General features: G+C 46.7%; 2 protein-coding genes across 8 annotated transcripts; one reads left to right on the top strand and one right to left on the bottom strand.

The window, feature by feature from the left end:
• The first annotated feature begins 1539 nt into the window (after positions 1-1539).
• On the top strand, positions 1540-10821 carry LOC147338447 (histone-binding protein RBBP7). Of its 2 annotated transcripts, none has more exons than XM_086287495.1 (12): positions 1540-1711; positions 3625-3769; positions 3854-3999; positions 4269-4442; positions 4528-4643; positions 5241-5401; positions 5484-5610; positions 5706-5783; positions 5873-5949; positions 6055-6112; positions 6367-6477; positions 10230-10821. In XM_086287495.1, the coding sequence occupies exons 1-12, from the start codon at positions 1696-1698 to the stop codon at positions 10299-10301; spliced, it is 1281 nt and encodes a 426-aa protein (XP_086143621.1). In that variant the 5' UTR covers positions 1540-1695; the 3' UTR covers positions 10302-10821. The 2 variants fall into 2 exon arrangements, with proteins under 2 accessions (XP_086143621.1, XP_086143551.1); XM_086287425.1 differs by having other exon boundaries at positions 4266-4442.
• A 1305-nt stretch (positions 10822-12126) lies between these two features.
• On the bottom strand, positions 12127-20091 carry txlng (taxilin gamma). Of its 6 annotated transcripts, none has more exons than XM_086287006.1 (12): positions 19883-19974; positions 19267-19368; positions 17814-17922; positions 17313-17460; positions 16876-16967; positions 15945-16115; positions 15672-15866; positions 14906-15025; positions 14748-14822; positions 14590-14682; positions 14422-14517; positions 12127-13638 (listed from the first exon to the last, which is right to left on the bottom strand). In XM_086287006.1, the coding sequence occupies exons 3-12, from the start codon at positions 17904-17906 to the stop codon at positions 13309-13311; spliced, it is 1413 nt and encodes a 470-aa protein (XP_086143132.1). In that variant the 5' UTR covers positions 17907-17922; positions 19267-19368; positions 19883-19974; the 3' UTR covers positions 12127-13308. The 6 variants fall into 6 exon arrangements, with proteins under 6 accessions (XP_086143132.1, XP_086143252.1, XP_086143341.1 ...); XM_086287126.1 differs by having other exon boundaries at positions 19953-19971; XM_086287215.1 differs by lacking the exon at positions 19267-19368 and having other exon boundaries at positions 19953-20091.
• Positions 20092-20911: the final 820 nt, after the last annotated feature.

The raw sequence follows: 20911 nt of genomic DNA, 5'->3' as shown, positions 1-20911 counted from the left end.
TCCCGAAGGTGACCTGGACCGCGTCCACCCTCAGAGGAGACGGGCGGTGTCATCTTTTATTTTGAAGTTGCCAAATCCTCCTTCGACCGAATCAAAGACGACGCCTGACCGCTCGGTCTTTTAACTCCCGTTGCCTTTGCTTTGCTCCCACTCCTGTTGTCATCAGATATAGACTGTTTATTTTCCCACGGCGGGTCGAGACATCCTCTCTGCGCGAACTCGTCTCTTCCTCTGTCGGTGTTTCTTTCCGATCTTTGTTAATGCTCGTATTTGGAACATGTTTTGCATTTTAAAGGTTTGTAATTTACTGTAAACTGTTTTTGCTGTTTATGGACAAAACTTTTACAAAATAAACTCATTGGAATGCAGAGCCCGTCTGTTTCCTGTTCACACTCACCAAAATAAAAGCACCTTTCTGACCTCCTTGGCTGTCTGTGTTACTGAGGTCTCACACTTCTGCCTTTGATTTCAGTCTTTTCTTTTTTCCCTTTGGTTCCAGTGTACGTTTACTTGCTTCAGTTTAGTTTTTTGGTTTCAGCCAATCTGTATGAGACATCCAATCAAAATTATAATCCTAAAATTACACAAATTAAAAGAAAATAAAAATATTTAAGCTCTGTTTAAACCGGCTTTTTTAAATTCATTTTTGTGTGTATGGAATGATCTTTTAATAGCAGGATCTGTAAGTCTGCTGTAGTTTGTTCACAGGTGTGTTAAATGTGCATCAGTCACACCTCAGAGCTGCTTCTCTGTGAAGTTTAACTCTTTATATTGTCACATTCATCAGAGCTGCAGAGAGCTCAGCTGCTTCTTCCTCTGGATTATAAAACCTTTTCCCGATGAACATCACAGCATCTTACTGCTGCTTTTTCATCCTTCATCTGTTGGATTAAAGAACATGAAAAGCAGCCACAGGTGTGATCTCAGCCTGTATTCAGGTTTACTTAAACGAGACCTTTATTATCTGAATATCTAATAACGGTTCACCTTTTGGAGCAAAATTTGGTTGATTTTAGGCGAGATGCTGAGTACTTATACTGTGAGACATTATAAGACCTCCAGTCAGAGGCAAACTGCTCACTGTCTGTTTTGTAGGCCACATTAAGAAAATAAAAAAGTACATTTTTCCTTGTACATTTTCTGTTCCTTCCTCTTAAAAAATACTGGGGGGTTTTTTTCTAATGAATTTGCCAGTTTCTTGTAAATAAGATAAGATAAGATAAGATAACTCTTTATTGTCATTGCACAGTCATACATAGTACAGTAGTACAATGAAATTGGAAAAACTGTCCTACGTCGGCACTACATATAACACAACACGACACGATATGACACATCACAACGTCTTGTAAATCTTGTAAAGTGTAAATTTGATATTCGACCCCGCCCCCACGTGACACCGCCCACTGTACTGTTGCCTTTGGTCCTGTGCCCATCACCGTGGTCCTGGTACTCCGCTGTTTCTGTGTTCTCTTTGTTTTCGATGCGCATGCCCTGTCTGCGCAGTCTGTGCACAGCGCTGATCCCCTGTAGTATGCGCGCGCTCACGCATGCGCAGCGCTCCTCTGTAATCCGGCGCTGAGAGGGAAGGACTCTGGGTTTAGCAGCGGCTCCCCCGAGCAGCAGTTTTAACAGAACTCCCGCCTTCCTGGATTCTCTGCCGTCCGGCTCCGAGTCGCGGGCAGAGTTTGGACAATGGCCGATAAAGAGGGTACGTTTAACGGCCGCTGCTCGGCGCCGAAAAACTGCTTTGGCCTGTTTTCCGAGCGCGCCGCTTTGTGCGCGCAAACTCTGTTAGGGTCTCATGTTAGCATCACATGCTAATATCAGAGCTGTCAGCGCGAGCTTTCCCGGGTTTAAAGCCTCCGTTTTTAAACACGAGCGCGTTTGAACGCCCAGTCTTTGAGTTCGGTATGACGTCAGATCTCCAAACTGACCCGGTTTGACGTTAATGAGCTGTTGCCTCACCACGAACAGCAGCTCCTCTGTTAGTCAGCACGCACACAGCTGGAGTCTGTTTCCTGCACGTGAGGCTGGTCAGGACTCCTTGAGCAAGGCACTTTGACTGAACCCCAAACTGCTCCAGTCCAGGTCCACTCTGCTTCCCCGGTAACGTTTCATACATGAAAGTGCTGTGAAGGCGGCATCACGTGATTATTAATCAGATAATCAATCAATCAGATTTTATTGTCAGCACCTTTCAGTCCGGTCAGAGCCGACAATAAATCAGAGTAAAATCATTATGCAGTAATAAGCGATTTATAATAACTTAAAAAGAGCACAAAAGCAACACTTTCAACGTTTAAATAGTTTGAGCAGATTAAGACTACATTTAGAAACTAATTCAGTAAAAACTAATGTGTTAAGAAACGAGGCAGATGCATAATAAAAATAGAGTAAAATATACAGTAATTTGACTACTGTAATGAGTAAATAATAATAAAACTGAGGTAAAAAAAAAATGGAAACTGCTTATTAAATCAGAATTTAAAATACAGTAAAAGTAAACAGTAATCCACAGGCTGACTGAAGCCTGGAGATGTTTAAGCTCAAAGATTTCAGGTATCAAAGTCTCCAAAGGTGTTAGCCGTGCAGGTCGGAGCTTCATACCTCTCCTCTTGGTCCCAGTGACGAGTCGGGCAGCAGAGTTTCGGTCAGCTGGTGTAAAGCCTCCTTACTTTGAGCCGACAGCGGTCAGTGAAAGCATCAGTTCCTCAGAGCGTGTCCCAGTCCTGCCGGCTCTTCTCCCAGATCACGAAACACCTCACCACATCTCTAAAGCTGGGAAGCTCATTTCTGTTGTTTGCATTCTCGATGGTGTTGTTTCAGTTGCTGCCTGCAGCTCGTGGTCACAGGTGATCAGGTGATGGTAGAAACCTTCACAGGTCTCTCCTCCTCACAGCAGGCTGATCCATCACTGGGCAGTAACACTCGGGAGCGATGCACCGTTATATTGTCACCAAAGTGCTTGCTCATAGGGGGTCATATGATTGTTGGCTTTTTCTCTGTATCTATTATTGTACGATCTACTGTACAATATAAAGCACCTTGAGGCGACTGCTGTTGTGATTTGGCGCTATATAAATAAAGGCGCTATATAAATAAGAAGTTGCGGGAAATTCCGCAGAAAAAGGGGAAAACTCCAAAACATCAGCAGGATGGCATCATGACATAGACACAGACTTTATTTCATCCCACACTGGGGAAATTCACTTTTCACATCAGCAGAAGGGACACGAAGAAAAGGTGAATTAAAGAAGTGTTTGAAACATTAATAAGAACAATACTATACAGTGTACAGATGATTACTGAATACAGTAAAATACATATAAGAAAAATCTTAAGCACAGTGGGAGTGACGATAATTCTAATGTGAGATTTAACAGCTGATTTGTGTAAACGTACTGTGTTTCGTGTGTTGGACGATCTGATTGGACCAAAACATCTTCATCTTTTCTATACATACCGTTATTTCTTTTTAAAGAGTTTCTCTTATTAATGTCTTTTTAAGGCAGTTGTAAAAATGTGGTCAAAGACTTGCAGAACAGGAGCAGATGTCTGCAGCTCACATACAGTCAGGATGAGACGCGTGTACCTGTGTCTCACCTTGTGGTCTCTCTGAAGTGTACGACGATGCGGTGGAGGAGCGGGTCATCAACGAGGAGTACAAGATCTGGAAGAAGAACACGCCCTTCCTGTACGACCTGGTGATGACGCATGCGCTGGAGTGGCCCAGCCTGACGGTGCAGTGGCTCCCGGATGTCAACAGGTAAAAGAAGGCTGCTCAGGTGTGTGCGAAGCTGCTGCTTTATTGGCTAGTTATGGTGACGGTTCAACTCGGCGCTCTCCACAGGCCGGAGGGAAAGGACTACGCGGTCCACAGGCTAGTTTTAGGGACACACACGTCAGACGAGCAGAACCACCTCGTTATCGCGAGTGTCCAGGTTCCAAACGACGACGCCCAGTTTGACGCGTCGCACTACGACAGCGAGAAAGGAGGTAAGGAAGGGCATGTTTATGTGCTGGTTACAGTTACTTCCTGTCTGAAAGGGAGGGGTTTAGCAGATCTGTGCACTCACACTGTGTTGTTGTGTCTCCCAGCAGGTACGTTGATGCTTTGTTCAGGTGTGCTGAAGGTGCGCCACTCCCACAGGTAGCATTAGTGTTTTAGCGTGCCGCTGAGCAGCTTTCGGGTACAGTAGGTCAGGACACGGCGGTCATGCCGCCGTCGCCTGTTCCTCTCCATCTGAGCGTTGTTGATCTTTCAGAGTTCGGCGGCTTCGGTTCCGTCAGCGGGAAGATCGAGATCGAGATAAAGATCAACCACGAAGGCGAAGTGAACCGAGCGCGCTACATGCCCCAGAACCCCTGCATCATTGCCACCAAGACTCCCACCTCCGACGTGCTGGTCTTCGACTACACTAAACACCCGTCCAAGCCAGGTGAGGTCGCCGCCCGGCTGCTCGCTACATGCTAAAATCAAACGCCCTCACGCATCATGACGAGGCATGTGTGTGTGCGTTTCAGATCCCAGCGGGGAGTGTAATCCTGACCTAAGACTGAAAGGTCACCAGAAAGAAGGATATGGCCTTTCCTGGAATCCAAACCTCAGCGGCAACCTGCTCAGCGCCTCCGACGACCACGTACGTGACATCATCGTTTAGCTTCAGTACACGAACTGAAGAAGGGTCCCTGTGAGGGTCAAGTTTAAGGGTTTAGAAGTCACACAGGCCGACAGCAGGACATTACCAGGATGCTCAATGTCAGATTTCAAACTAAAATACCTAAAATTCTTTTATAAAAGGCCAGCTTTTCAAAATAAAAGCTTCCAGTTTCTTATTGGATGCTGTCAAGACTTTTGGGACTTTCAGAATAAAGGCCCTTTTAATTTTAAAAAGTTGATAAGATCAAAAATATTTCTGTCTTTCATCAATTTTCCAAGGAAAAAAATTCCAGAGCGAAAGTAGCAGGTGCTTCTTCCGGTGAGCCAAACATTTCGTCCCGGTCACGCGGTGACGTACAGAAGTCGTCTTGTTATTGCTGCTCAGTCCCGTTAACGAGTGGATTTTCCCCCTGATGGTCACAGTTGACACTAAACTCTACATGTAGTCATTCAGAGGAATAAGAACGATCGTCTTTGCTTTTATCATCTGAAGACGAACGCAGTTACGGAACAATTAAACATTTCATGTTTGTTTGCTCATAAAACTTCCACATGCCCCGCCTCCTCTTCCTCTCAGACCATCTGCCTGTGGGACATCGGGGGCGGTCCAAAAGAAGGGAAGATCTTGGACGCAAAGACCATCTTCACGGGCCACACGGCGGTCGTGGAGGACGTCTCCTGGCATCTCCTCCACGAGTCACTTTTTGGCTCCGTCGCCGACGACCAGAAGCTGATGATGTAAGTGATCGTTAAAGGTGGTGGTTGTTTCTAACTGTGCGATCAAACCTGCTGGCTCTGACCCGCCTCCAACCATCCTCAGATGGGACACGCGCTCTAACAACACGTCCAAAGCGAGCCACTCGGTGGACGCTCACACCGCCGAGGTCAACTGTCTGAGCTTCAATCCCTACAGCGAGTTCATCCTGGCCACCGGCTCTGCCGATAAGGTAGAGGACACACCCACCTGCTCCTGTCATCGTAAGAATAAAGTTTTTTCTATTACTCGTATATGTTGAGGTGTGTGTGCTTTTCTTCCTGTCAGACTGTTGCATTGTGGGATCTGAGAAACCTCAAACTGAAGCTTCACTCCTTTGAGTCACACAAAGATGAAATTTTCCAGGTGAGACCTGAAAGTGTTTGTGAGGCTTCGTCGGTGACTCACACGTGATCGGAAAAATGATGGCGAGGCCTTCCTGTCCTTTTTATTAGGTACAATGGTCTCCTCACAACGAGACGATCCTGGCATCCAGCGGCACCGACCGGCGTCTCAATGTCTGGGATCTCAGGTAATGCCTCGCTGTCAGGCGGAGCTTCAGATCAGGGCGGGGCTTGAGACAATGACACTAATGTATTTTTATTAAAAATACTGATATCGATTTGTGTCGTTTTAGCAAAATTGGGGAGGAGCAGTCTGCAGAGGACGCTGAAGACGGCCCGCCAGAGCTCCTGGTAGGTGATGATGTCAGCGTCACGTCTTTAGGTGACACTCGCATGTCTTTATTCTGATCACATGATCATGGCTGACCTAAAAAACAAACATGTTTTAGTTCATTTTGACCTTTCGATGAGACAAGTGCGCTTACTCAGATACTGTGACGTAAGCAGAGAGTGTTCGAGTGCTTCAGGTGTGATCAGCAGGTGCATCATTTTCCTGTCAGAACAAAGCCCCGCCTCTCTAACCTGTCATTGCTGATCTCCATCAGTTCATCCACGGCGGCCACACGGCAAAGATCTCAGACTTCTCCTGGAACCCCAACGAGCCCTGGATCATCTGCTCGGTGTCTGAGGACAACATCATGCAAGTGTGGCAGATGGTGAGCGCGCACGCACACAGACGCACACAGACACACAGTGTGTGACGGTAACAGATCAGATGAAGTGGTGGGTGATGCGACAGCAGCAGCTCGGAGTTCTGACATGGAAATGTCATTTCGACTTGTGAAAGCCGACTTCAGGAAAACAGAATATCGTTTCACTCGCGCCAAAGACCAAAACATCTGGAAGCTCGTTCGGAGATGTTTCAGAAACGGTGTCACGAGCACGCCAACGGTCGTTTTGATTTCAAGAACATCAGAACGTCGGCTGTCTGATCCTCCAAACAAAGATTGATTTATTTAAACCTACTCGGGGTGCGGTGATGGTTTGCGAGGTTTTGGAGGGAGGCTGAGTGTGATGCAGGATCCGTGCTGAAAACTAACAGAGACACTGGGAATGTTGTCTTACTGGAGCCGTCCCGGTTGTAGCGTTCAAGGTAGGGCTGGGCGATATGGCCCAAAATCAATATCACGATAAATTGAGCAGTTAACCTCAATAACGATAAATGGACGATAACCACCCCAAGTGCCAAAAAAAACAAACGTTTTTTTTGGAGGGGGGTTTTCATTTGATGGGGCTGTGGCAGGCAGCATAGTTCCTCCAGTTATTTTGATAATATTATTCCCCCTAGACCTATTCATTGCAATTATATTATTACCACTTTAAAGGACTGTAAAATGTCACTGAAAATAAATGAAGACAATAGTAGTAAGTACTTTTAGTGGTTAAGATTTATTAACTGAACAAAATAAAAAGTGTAGGATACAATATGTAACCATGCTCTCTAAAAAATGTGTATCCCTTGTAAACAAAATAGTTTAATAATAAATATGTTTCACATTGGCTATTCACAAAGTAAACAATGATTGTGCAAATGTAATGCCATCATGGACAAAGGCCTATCTCTGCTAAGGCCTTGAGGTACTAGAACTTGTAAACAAATAATGTCACAAACACAAATGTCAATTGAACACAGAAAAAACTATAATAAATACTAAGCACTGCCATGTGACTCGTGAAAACTATAAACTCTTAAACAAAAACATTAAATAGTGCTGTTTGCAAAAAACTTCAATAGAACACTGATAGTTAAAATTAAGCAGGGCTTGAACATTTTTTTTGTTAACAAGCGTCTCCTCTTCCTCCTCCACCAGCTCTACCTCCGTCGCTGCTGCTTCAACATTTAAATCGTCCTCCATTTGTTCACCCGTGTCTCGTCTTGTTACAGGTAGTAGAGTCATGTGACTCCACCCCGTCAAGTCTGTAACGTAGCACAGCGTCTTAAAGGGACATGAACATCGCCAACCTGCACATGCCTTTTCTTTTTTTTTTAAATACCGAATTTACCGACATGGGCAAAATGACGTCGATGAGAGTCATAAATTTCGGTAACGATAAATTTTTGATATATCGCCCAGCCCTAGTTCAAGGCCTCGATCGGCTCATCAGCTCCGTGGTCACAGCGCTGTAGCTACTGTGCATTCTGGGCTGAGCTGTGCAGCGTCACAAAGCTTTGCCTTGGTCGCAGCTTGTGCATCACTGCAGCAGAAGCACATCTCTGCATAGTGACAGTTCTTATGATTTAAACAGGCAAATGTTCAATCTACAGGCGAACAACAGTGAAAGCCAGATGTTTTCCCCCGTTGTGTCGATATCAGTCCACACCTACACAGCATGTCAACAAACCGTGAAAAAAAACCACAGAAAAAAATAAATGAATGGTTGCTGATCAGGGTTTCTATGCATTAGTATTTACAAAGGGTATGTTGTGACGTACCTTCAAAATTACAGCGGTCCCTCACTATAACGCAGCTGTGCTGTTTCACTCATTTCTTTTTTCATTGCCTTTTTTTGTATACAGCGCATTGTCGATCTCCTCCGTGCCATCTCTCCTATACAGTACAGTGTGACTCTAAAGACACTAACCATCGCACAAAAAGTTGGACTTAGGGATGGGTATCGTTTAGGTTTTATCCGATACCGGTGCCAAATCGGTACTTTTGAAACGGTGCCGGTGCTTAAAGAATGGAGAACACAAAATTGGTCCAAAAACCTCTCATGTTCAGCTGTTTTTTTTGTAAAAAGATAACAATGTTAGCCTTTTCTGCAGCTATGGGGCATATATGGTATCACTCTTGGCTGGAAGCAGTGCTTAAACAATGGAAAAAACACAAACTTTGTCCAAAAACCTCTCATGTTTAACTGTTTCCCACTTTTTCTTTGATCATTTTAGCCTTTTTGGCCAGGGTGAAGGGAGTATCTGCCATCAAACAAGAGGACAGCCGCATGTAACTATGATGATGTTTGCTAGTTCACCTTACATGCATTAATGTAATAACGTGGTTAGCCTACTCAACGTAAATTACACGCGAACAACATGAAGCTACTCACGCAGAGAAGAACGGCTGCTGCTGCATCATCATCCTCATCATTTCTGCTACACTGGCAGGGCTAGGGGCCAGGACTCTCCTCTTCGTGTTTTTGGGGGATGTTGCATAACAGGCAACACACCCGCAGTAGATGTGCTCGATGTGAGGTCTCGCAGTAAGCTATCAAATACGGCGCATTTCTGGGCTTTTAAAAAAAAACGCTATGCGTCGCCAGGTGTTTCATCAGATTCTTGGTGTTACCTCCTTTGACAGTATCACAGTATCAGCTTAAAGCACTTGTTGCTGCTGAGTTTGCATCTTTTGCTGTGAAGTACAGCCAGACTTTGACCGCTTCGCCTTGGACATTTTTAATCTGTAGCTCTGCTCTAAAAGAACGTACGTACCTGGCCCCGCCTACTATCATCGGAAACGTAAAATGATTGGCTAGAAGTGTATCACAGCTCAGGAAAAAAAAAGCACCGAAATAAAGCACCGAAATGTGCGCTGCTTTTCTGTCTGGTTACTACCGTTTATGTCAGAACCGGTGACATCATGGGACCGGATACCGGTACCCATCCCTAGTTGGACTTCTGATTCATAAATGTTGAATTCTCTGGCAGCGGCTCTACTCCATGTTCTGGACCTGAAAACAGGGTTTGATCTGTGGTTTCATTCTATAATACTGGACTTATTTTTCTACAAAGGTTTGAACTTTGAGAGTTTAAAGAAGAGAGAAAAGTGAAAATGTTCATGCCTTCCTGAGAAACGTGTACAAAGTGTACAGTGAGGGCTTTTTACAGCCTTAAAACATCTGTAATAATTGTAAAAAATAAAGTTGGCTACTTTGTTGAACAAGGAGTGAATAGTAGCAAATGCTAAGGCGCACAGAGTCTATAGACTGCAGGCGAGGGAGCTCTGAGCCAATGATGCGTTCGGCAGAGCGCACCACTCTTCGGCGAGCTCGTCTGTCCTGCTTGGTGCTGTTCACGTATGAGGTGCAGATATTACCCGTCAGGATGCTCTGGTTGGTGCATGAGCAGCACAAATCCCACCTTTACCTGTGGAGCTGAAATATCCAGTCTGGAGAAACAACCCTTCAAACCCGAGAGCGTTTGCACAGCTGTGGACAGTTGGAGAAACCGCTGGATTGCAGCGAGAGCCTCAAAATGTTAATATGCATGTAAATATGAATTATGAAGGTAGAAGAAGGTCCATCATTGTGTCAGGCCAGTTTCAACAATGTCAGAGTGCAATGTTTTTAACATCGGGGGGAAAGAGGACTGTTCGTCTGATGTTCATCAGATTCCTGCCGATCTCTCACGCCGCCCGTGTTGAGGTAGGAACTGCAGCGCTGCTTCTAACGGTTCCTTCCTTTCTTGCAGGCAGAGAACATCTACAATGACGAGGAGCCCGACAACACACCTGCGTCAGAGCTGGAGGCTCAGGGATCATAACCCCGCACAGGCTCCACCCCTGACCCCCACCCGTCCTCTCCCTCCCTCTGATTCATTTCAGTGCGAAAAGAGCAGCGCGGCGCGTTGGAGGCGTCTCGCACTCCGGCGCCGTCTCGCTTCGCTTCACCACTGCCCGGTACCCAAAAGCACCGACGCACCTGGAAAAGAACTGAAGTCCCTCTCGGGTGGGCGGAGCTCGATGGATTGGCTCTGTGTGCACGCTGTCGCTGTGAATTCATTTTAAAAGGGCTGACGGAAGGAAACGCAGCGTTACAGCATAGCTTGCTCCGTTCCTCCACCTGCAGCTCCTGTTAGATGTTCCCGAGTTGACGACGCGTCCTCCAAACAAACATTCCCGCTGCGTTCGCCTCCCGCTCCTTCGGTACTTCCTCACCCCTGCATTTGGCTAAATTCCTACACCCGAGGGAAACAGACCTTTGTTCTGTTACATGATGTGAAACTTTAGTTTTTGGTTCCTGCACCTCTGATCGCAATAAAGCTTTTGTAACTTTTCCAAAAATGCGTCTCAGCAATTCTTTAAGATCCGGCCTCTAGCCAAACCATCAGCTCCTGTATCATTTGTGCCGTTATGAAAACAACGACCTGATCAACATGAGGAACAAACAGGAATCAAAGAACAGAAACCAGCAGCGCTGCAAATTCTACAAAACGTTTATTGAAAAGCGAGACAGACTGTAGGAACACGGTAACGAGGGGTCGTTAGTCAAACAAGAAGCTCTCCAAAGCTGTGACGCCTCTTTGTTCAGTCTCACCTGCAGAGGTAGATTCTGACATTACCTGAGAGTCAGAAAGAAGAAACGTGCCGCAACCTTGGTCCCCAGCGTCACCACCTCCATCCTCCATGTACAGTCTTTTAAAGAGGTCACAGGTGAAATCATGTCGAACACAATCCGTTACCTGACAGGTCCAAACACTGATCATGTGACTTTATCTGGCCCCTTCATTATGCGTGTGTGGGGGGGAACAAGTTCAATAAAAACAGAACCGGTGAATCTGACGGGTCCAAACGCTCCTTCAAACTTTCAGCGTTGCTGTTCTCGCAGCTGTTTCAATAAAGTTTAACGTTCTCGATAAAAGGTCGTGCTGAGGTTTTGTGGTGGGCGGAGACAGACACCATCACCTGACAGGAAAAAGATGAAAACGGATCAAACTGCCTCAGTCATTCGGGCGCTGCTGTGTGGTTTGAATTACAGATGTGCAGCAGGAGAACAGCGCAGAAAGCAGCTGGAGCGTTTTTTTAAACGACGGCACATCAAAAAGCCGAGAGCCTCATCCGACGCCGGAGACGCTCTGAAACACGGTCGACACGTCGGCGGGACCATCGAGGGTGACCCCGAGTTAAAGTGGACCTGCTTCTGCTCACTTCCTGTCGTGTATTTCCTGTTCCTGCGTTGTGTCCTTTATGTTAAAGCTCAGCTGCTCTAAACAGTCTCAGTTTTTTCTACTCTTGAATCTGGATGATGTCACAGAGAGGTGGTGCCCTGTTTTTCAAGAAGCAGCCAATCAGAATGCTGTCTTAAAGTGGGAGGAGCTAAACCAGCCTATTTCAGCAGCAGTGAGGCCAGGTATGATATACAGAAGGATTATTTTGAATCATGCAAAGCTGGTCTGGTACAGTCCAAGAATAGAAACAAAATAGATCCACTTTAACAACCTGGTCAAAGAAAACTGATAAATGATGAAAAGGTGAAGAGAGATGAATGTTTGAGACAATTTCTTGCTTGATGACTTAATCCCCACAGAATGACCCGGAGCGGGATTTGACCCCTGCTCAGACCCAGGTGTTCCTAATAATATGCATCACTGACAGAAACCAACATTTCTTTTTTTTATTCAGATTCATTAAAAAAAAAGAAAAATCACATTCAGCTTTTCTTCCAGTATAAAGATCACAGAGCCCATCATCATTTCCAAACATAATTTACATGAAATCACTTTTCAGAGGACGAAGGCCTTCGACTCTTCCTCACACGTGCACGCTCCTCAACACAAAACACATGCATGATCCCCAGAAACGTGTTGAACGGCTTCAAAGGAGAAGAAATGACACTGGTTGACCACAGGGGGGCAGCAAACAACGCCCAAAACTCATGGTTTGTATTTGTTTTTTTAAACACTTGACAGAGGCTGTCGTCATGCCGACTCGGTGCCTATCAGCAGGTTCAAAAGCGATCCCGCTGCGTCCCGATGGCAGCCGCGTGACATTAACGACGTGACGTTAAACTACAGTCACTTCCTGTTATCACCAGTTTTGTTAATGAAAACCAAAAAACATTTGTGTGATCAGACCGAAGCTCCTACATTTCAATAAAGTTCAAATTGAATCATTTTGATTATTTTTCTAAACATTCGTTTAAACGTGATCAGAGCTGCACCGTGGATCAGTGTCGCTGACTGTCCTCTGAAAGTTTCCTCTCACCTGAACGTGCAGCAGGTGGAGCTGCATCATGGTGGAGGAGACATCCACAGACTCATTCATCATTAATAAAATTTAAGACTGACTGAAATCGCGGCTGCAGCAGACAGACTCAATCTGCTGGAAACACTTAGAACCAACTACACTGCGAGGTTCTGCCATTTCCCGCCCCTGTGGTCGGTCAGATGACCTCTGACCCCAGTCCCGTTTCCTCAGACACTCGACAGCGTGTCCGACTCAAATCAAAGTCATACTCAGGCGTGTGAGGAGAGAAATCGAAGGCCCGCCTGGAGGTTCCCTATGAAAATAAAGATCGAGTAGAAACGGGGAGTATGAAGAAGTGCCGATCGTTACCGTGGGCCACGATTTAGAGAATCTGATACAATCATTTATCACACAAAGAGACACGGCTTCAGCTTCTGTGTAGAAATCTGAGGAGGTCTATGTTAAAAAAAAAAGAGCTCCATCTCCACTGAAGATGGTTTTCTGGCTAGTTGTGGAACTAGGCTGGAGCTGCGTGAAGCCCCTCCCACCACGCCCCCTCACCTCCACGCAGGCTGCGAGGTGAGCTCAGTCCTGCGGCGTGCTCGCCGTCTCTGCAGGCTCGCTGTCACCAGGAGACGCCATCGGGTCTGTTTCAGGTGGTCTGAGAGCTTCCTGAACGGCCGCCGTCTCCGGCCCGTCACCCTGCGCCGAATCCTCCGAATCCTCTCCATCCTCGGCCGAAGGCTCTCGCGGCTTGGCCTGAGGAGATGTGGCGCTCCCTTTGTCTCCCTGCTCCTGGAGGAGGCTGAGTCGGTTATTCAGGTCGTTCCTCTCCTTCTGCAGAGCTCTGCACAGCCTCTCCAGCAGCTCCAGCTTCCCCTGCAGAGCCTTGAAGTGACCGTCACGCAGCGTTTTCTGCAAAACAACAACATTCAGTCAGGTCCAGTTTCATGTAGGAGGAAGAATCAGATGGATGAAGCTCCTGTGACATCACCGCGTCGGGTCTCGACACTGGCATTCTGACCACCATCATGCTGGTTTTCAGAGGCCAGAGATCAGAGCCTGGTCAGAATCAGGGTGTTCAACTAAAGGATGTCCAATTACAGAAAGCTCCCCTAAACAAGAGAGCCAATATAATTCACTACGAGTAGCCAAACAGTTAGCAGAGTGTGTGTGGGATCAACAACTGACTTCAAGTAAAAAAAAGAAGGCCACGCCCCTAATAAAACAAACTTTAATCCAGGCGTGTTTTAGGAACGTCCTCCACCGTACAGGTGTAATAAAGGAGGAAATGATCCACAGAGACCAAACAGTTTGTGTCTCAGGCTGTAAACGTGCTTATTTCTGCTGGAAAGTTCTAACATGGGAGTCTATGGGGACTGACTCACTGCTGCCTCTGCTGGACATCAGAGGAACTGCAGCTTTTGGCACTTCAGCGTGGCTGCTTCTTTCAGCTCCCGAGTTCAGACGAGTGCACTCGAGCGTTGGACCTTTATGTTTTAAAGGCTGTGATGGTGCTGAACACTTGATCTGCGAGACACTAATCAGTCTGGCTCTCCTACGTCTGCTCCGGCATTTCTAAAGTGTGTGTCTGAAACATCTGAGGCCAAAAACGTGCCTCCATCTTCATTTTAGATCGACATCGGTCACTTTAAACGTTTCGAGGAAAACAAAACACAGCCCACGAAGAAGAATCACCTCCTCTGCCATCTGCAGCAGCGCCTGGTTATTACTCTCCCATTTGGTCCTCCACTGGGTCGTTTCCTTCTCCAGCTTCTTGATCTTCTTGGTCATCTGCAGGCACACAGAGTTTAGAAACACAGACAGGTGAGCAGGTAACCGCACGCTGACACGCAGGTGACTCACCTTCTCCATCTCTTGTCTGAAGGTGGTGAAGACCTCGTTGCTTTTAGCCAGGGTGCTCTGGAACTCCTCGAACTTGTCCATGTACAGAGAGAGCTGAGAGACGAGAGCAGTGAGTAATGGAGACGATCCAGCTGACCTGTGTGTGTGTGTGTGTGTACCTGCTGCTTCAGCTGGGTTTCCTGCTCCTTCATCAGCTCACACTTGCGTCTGGACTCGGTGGCGTCCTTCAGCAGCTGCAGCGGCACAGACACAGTCTCTCAGACACTTGAGCTCATTTACAGCTGCGATAAAAACCAGAACAAACTGAGATCCTCACAAAGTCTCTCTCACGCTGCTGCTTCTCCTCCACTTCCTTCATCATCTCGGTGATTCTCTGCAGCTTGGCGTCCATCAGCTGCTGCTGCAGCTCCTTGTGCTTGAACACTTTGTCGATGTGCTGCAGAGAAACAACAGAAATCTCGTTTGCAGCAGGAGCTGAGTGACTGTAAAGATTACTACAAAAGCAACGTTTTTCTTGCTGCTCTAATCCCAGCCAAGCTTCTCAGGTCCTGGTTATGTTTCTCCTCGGTGTGCAGGACGCTGTCACAGCGAGTGACCTGAATGTGCCGAGGCGATGAAACCTTCAGTGTTGTCTCACTGCGACATGACTGAAGAGTAGATTTAAGACCGTAATTGTCTGTAAGACCTTTAAATGTGTATCTAAGACGTCTTAAAGGACCTTCGTGGAGGCAACGCATTTTCCATCTTTGGGAGATGAAGCGACTGCCTTGTTTTTAAGTTTAAAACATCTTCCACAATCAATTTATTTGACCATGTGTGTTGTGGCCAGAGTCTGGAGCTGGCGATTAGGGTCCTGGAGGGTTACTCCAACCAGAACCTGCAGCATGAGCAGAACCAGGATCACCTGCTGCAGACGTCAGTGTGCAGACAGAGTGTCACAACCAGGCCGAGTCTGTTGTGACACCCAGAATGCATTTCTGCCTTTTTAATGGCAGCATTAATCCTCTTCATAACAACCAGCGCTGACTTCATGAGCAGAAACAGACTGTTCTGATTGGACGGCAGGCGGGACCTAAACTCACTTCCTCTCGGAGCTCGTACTGCTCGATGAGCTTCTTGAGCTTCTCGGCCAGCTCCATGTTCTCCTGCCTCAGCTTGGTGTTGTGGGCGCTGTGCTGCTCCATCTGCACCTCGATGTCGCTCAGGGTCATCTGGAAGTGCAGCATGGCCTCCTTCCGCTGCTCGTCGTACTCCCTGGACCGCTGGGCGTTCTCCTCCTGCGGGGTTGAGGGGAGGAGTGACACCTGCACAAATGTAAAATGGTCCTCATCAGGTGTTTGTGGCGGCTGAACTACCTTCAGGGTCTTGTTGTGTCTCTGCAGCTCCCGGCAGAGACTCTCCAGCTTGCTGCGGGCCAGGATGGCCTTGCTGTGCTCCCCCTGCAGGTGCACCTTCTCCTTCACGATTTGAGACTGCTTCTTCTGCAGGGCCTTCAGCTGCTTCTGCATGCAGCGGCTCTCCTCCAGCTGAAAGACAGCAACAACAGAACAAACTGGGTCATTTTTATGTTTATGGAAACAAACAGGAAGCTGACGGCAGCGTGGTGTGTGTGGAGGCTTAGAAGAAACATGTAGCACCAAGAAGCCTGATCTGAAAGGGGACATCTCTAAGCCGTTCAAGTGTCACCAGTTGTATCCGAGTCAGTCAAACCAGGCTTCATGCCAGAATCTGACAACCTCCTCGTACTTTCTTCTTCTTTATGTCCAAGTCTGTGAGAGCTTCCTGAGGTCTAAGGTCACCTTTGTGTGAGATGGTGACGTGAAATCTGAAGCGTGAAACATCTCCATACTTTTTCCAGATGCCCAGCTTGTTGGATTCATTTACTTCTGTGGCTCCAAAAATACAAACTGAAGCTTTGTGATTATTTTCAAACATTACTGTTGTTCACACTGAGCTTCTGCTGATTATTATTCTGTGGGTGTCCACTGATCCACCCACAGAGCTCTGCAGAAATCCAACCAAACTACCACGATCGCTGCTGTCAGAGCGGGAAATGATCGGCCGCGACCACGACTCACGGAGGAGCTGAGAGCGTGTTCACCGTGTCGCTAAATCTGAATCAATCTGCTGCCTGTGATGTCTCTGAAACGGAGCGACTGAGCACGTGCTCCAGATCACACTGAGAAACCCAGACCAACACCACATGGTGACAGAGTGCTTCCTGTCACCTGCTCCCAGGTGTCGGGAGTATCTGCTCAGTGTCGGTGTGTCGGATTTGCGGCTCACCAGGTCGGCGTATTTCTTGCACAGAGCGGCCAGCTTCTCCTCGGGAGTGGCGAGAGCGTTCAGCGCCTGCATCAGAAGAACCACCTCCTTCCCTGAAACCACACGGAAGATCAAAACTGAACAAACCGGACCAACGAGGAAGAAACTGACATCGGGTGACACAAGAATAGAAAAGCTTTAACACAAAAATGTCCTGTTTGGTAAAACTTCCACTTCTCTGGTCTAAACAAAGAGCAGTCTAATCACAGCTGAATGATTCTGATTCAAGTCTAAATATGTGTCACAGTATCTGTGTGAGTGCTGTCAGACACGTGAAGCTTCACACGCTCCGTGTTGGTTTTATTCAGTTTTAAATTTTGTATGTAAATATTTAAATGTGATTCCTGAGGTGAGAGACGCATCCCGGCTGTTCAGTGCTTCTACAGTTCTGCTCGTACCAAAAGCTTTGTCCTCTCTGTTCTTCGCATCTCCGCCGGCATCGAGCTCCGCCTCCACCAGGTCGCTGGGACTGTCCTCTCGGCCTGGAGTCTCCCCCCTCTCCTCATTGGTGCAGGAGAGCCCCAAACCAAACTCAGACACCTCCTCCTAACAAAAGTCACATCCATCTATTAGACAGTTATCCTTTAAACAAGTTCTCTCACAGATCTCGCTCTGTGCAGACTCCGCCCCTCTGTGCTGGACTGCAGCTGGTGGTAATCTTTGTTCTGGTCTGAACTCAGAATCTGCAGCAGGTGGAGAACAAGGACTACCAGCTGCAGGACAACGCGGAGGAGATGAATTTCGTCCGCTGAGTGTAGAATCAGCTGATTATACTGTCACCAAGAACACGTGGGATTATTTATCTGACAGCCCAACTCTGAGGGAAACAGAAACCTCCCACAGGTCACTGAACAGACATGAACAAGCAGCAGCACAAACGACGAGCCGTCCACACTCACCTGAGACGGGCTGTCCAGGTCGGGCGGGGAATCGTTGCCACCTACGATTCGTCTCGTCCCCACATCGAGCTCGCAAACTCCCGAAGTCTCCATCAGCGTCGGTCACGAGCTGAAGGTCAGAGCAAACACGAGATTACCACATGATGGAAGTCAAAGCACGGAGAAATAAAATCAATTATCTGACCCTCAAATCTGCAGTTGGGTTTACTGAAGAGGTCAGAGTGGTGGGTGGACACAGTGGAGTTGTTCTCATGTCTCTAATTCTGGCCAAGTCTGACATGTATTTCCATTCAGGTCTGCTTCAGATTAGGAAATATAGTTTCATCTTATTCACAATATCAAACAGGTGAGAAAGATTTCACACTGACGAAGAATAAACACTAAATCCACGTCGACATCACTCCAAATATTGTGAAAAACTCTGGGCGGTGAGCGTCGCCTTCCTGCTGACAACGACTGACAGTGACCTCAAACCCCTCTTCACCTGCCTCAGGTGTACAACAGCAGGTTGTGATTTATTCTCAGACAGGGTTGATCCTCTCCAACTGTGTGATTAAACCCACTGCTGTTGTTCCACGCGGGTAAATGCACATCACTTACCACACACTGTTTAAGCATCAACTGGTGTTCCAGGTGTTTATGGACCTCTGTTGGTGCTCTGTCCTAAATCCTTCTCCTCATTCAAAGTGTTGTTATAACAGAGACCAGCCACAGCTGCTGTCAATGTCAACAATACAACTTTACAATAAGTCTTTCTCGTGGAATAAACCCTAACTGCGTGAAATAAGCTCAGACTTTCAGCTCGGCCGCAGCCTGATGGCTTGAACGGGATGAAGAGGATGAGGAGCTCGTGCTTCTCCACAAAGACAGCAGGACTGTGTTCACAGTGAAACACGCGTGTGCAGCAGCAGCAGGCTGACCCTGTACGCACGATGGTAACAGTGTGAGTTCAGTGCACACACGCGCTGAATAAAACTTACACTCAGGCCTACAAACAGACCAGTTCGTTAGCATCTTTCCACTAATAGTAGCAGCTGATAGTTTAGACGCCCTGAAAACGTTCGGTGGAATACTTTAAGAAGCTTAAAAATCTCTAAAATGGACTTTATAACGTGTTTCAGCGGCGCAAACTCACTGAAGTTTACCCCGGGCTAGCAGGCTAGCCTAACCAGCTAACTGCTTTACAGCAGAAATGAGCAGTTAGCTTCCGACTGCCCGAGTCACAGAGTGCGAGCTGACCGCGTGAATGTGCAGGTGAACCTGTGAGCCTGTGTGTGACACCTTCAGCCTCTCTCCTACCATCAGAGCGGACTTTCCTGCGCAAACATGCTGCAGCCGCTCAGCTAGAGCTGAAACACTGGCAGCTACAGCGTTAGCTGTTCTGCTAAAGCCGACGATAAGAAACTTTGAGAGTCCCGCTAAAGAACCACAGAGCATCACCTCACCAGCCTACCTGCCGGGTTTGATGTCCGGTGTGTGGGGATAGCTCCCGTTTCTCTCCGCTCGGTTAACGTGTTTACAGTAAACACTGTAAGCTAACCAACTTCCCCAAAGTCTAGAAAACAAGACATTAACGGGTTAATTCAAGTATAACACTACAGCCGGATTAAAGGAGGCACCCTTGGGCATTAAGAACCACCTAAAAAGATTTATTATCAGCTGCATGTCGGTCCGGATCAGCACGGTAACCGTAACCCGGACCGAATTTAAGGCGAGTCTTGTGTGACGTCCATCGGCGCGGACGGCATCCTGCTCAGGCTAGCTGCTCTGCTAAACTAGCATCTGATTCTGTCTTCCTATGAATAAGTGTATCCCTCACGTGTCAGGTGTCACCTTTTGGATTAAAGAGCGCAAGTGACAAACTAACACCGCGCGGAAATGTAACGCGCCTTTGGAAATTAAAGCCAACATTAGTTTACTTCTGTTAGCACGGCTAACCTGAGCTAGCAGCCAGACTGTAGCTAACCCTACCTGCTAACAGCACTGTACAAACTTTACTTCGCCAAATACCATTTTTTTTTCCCGGTTCTCGTCAAAGCTTCGCATTCAAGCTAATAACCATACCCCACCTAATCAGTTTGAATCCGCCCGGAGCGTTAACAGTGGGGCAGCCGTCGCTTAAACACCTGGAGCGGTTACCTGTGTGTCCTCACCGGAGATGAAAGCAGGAGTCAAGCTGCCATCAACCGACGAGCGCAACATCCGGTGATCTATTTTTCAAAATAAAATCTCCTCAAGTTTAAAAAAGAAGCCATTGCCTCTATGGGGAAACTCGTCCTTTTTCATCAGATCTGAGATGTGTCACTGTGGCATAACAGAAACTGTGTAACTGACCGTGGAGTGGGAAAACTTGATTTAGAATTACTTCAGGGTCCTTGTGCTTGTGAGACTGGTGATAGCACACATCTCTCAAGTTTTCTGTTACGCCCCTAGTCTAGGCGTGTAGAGACGCACATAAGGTTGGAGGAGAGAGAGGCAAGTACCCGCCCTGGTTCCCAAGCCAAACACCCGAAACCAGCTATGAGTAAAAAATGTGATTTCAGGGAAGCATAGCTCCAGGGTGAACCCAGGCCAAAATAATAAACAAAACCAACTAAGTCCCGCCAGAGGAAACTAACTAAACCCTAAGAAAGAAACATCACAAATTTTGTAATTTTTAAATTATAAATAACAATATTTCCAAGTAGTCATCATCTGCCAGTCTATACGTTTTTTCTGGGGGTCTTGTTCTCATGTGGTTTTACAGTTTTTGAAATATGTGCATAAAAGGCAACTCTCTAATTTGAATGTGGCGTCCACCGCTCCTATTTCCGGTGTTAATCTGAGCAGCTTGATGAATCTAAAGTCGAAACGAAAAGCAAAAAAGCCCCGAGAGATTTTTGTTTTTCAGGGAGGGAGGAAGATGAAACTTAGCTTCTTTACAAAGATCCGTACAGCCAAATAACATAACGGACCTCTCTTCTTGTTTATTAAAAAAACAATCTTTATGTTGGAGTTTTTCACTGACGTTAACTTATTTTTATATTTATAACAACAACAACAATACAAAAATATTATACTAATATTATACTATATATATATATATATATATATATATA

Source organism: Aulonocara sp. 'chitande type north' Nkhata Bay, linkage group LG1, assembly GCF_057382095.1.
Source record: "Aulonocara sp. 'chitande type north' Nkhata Bay isolate Kocher_YH1m ecotype deep benthic linkage group LG1, A_spYH_male_GT1.1, whole genome shotgun sequence".
In the NCBI taxonomy this organism is placed as follows: Eukaryota; Metazoa; Chordata; class Actinopteri; order Cichliformes; family Cichlidae; genus Aulonocara; species Aulonocara sp. 'chitande type north' Nkhata Bay.
The sequence above is the reverse complement of the archived record's forward strand: the minus strand, read 5'-3'. Positions and strand labels throughout refer to the sequence as shown.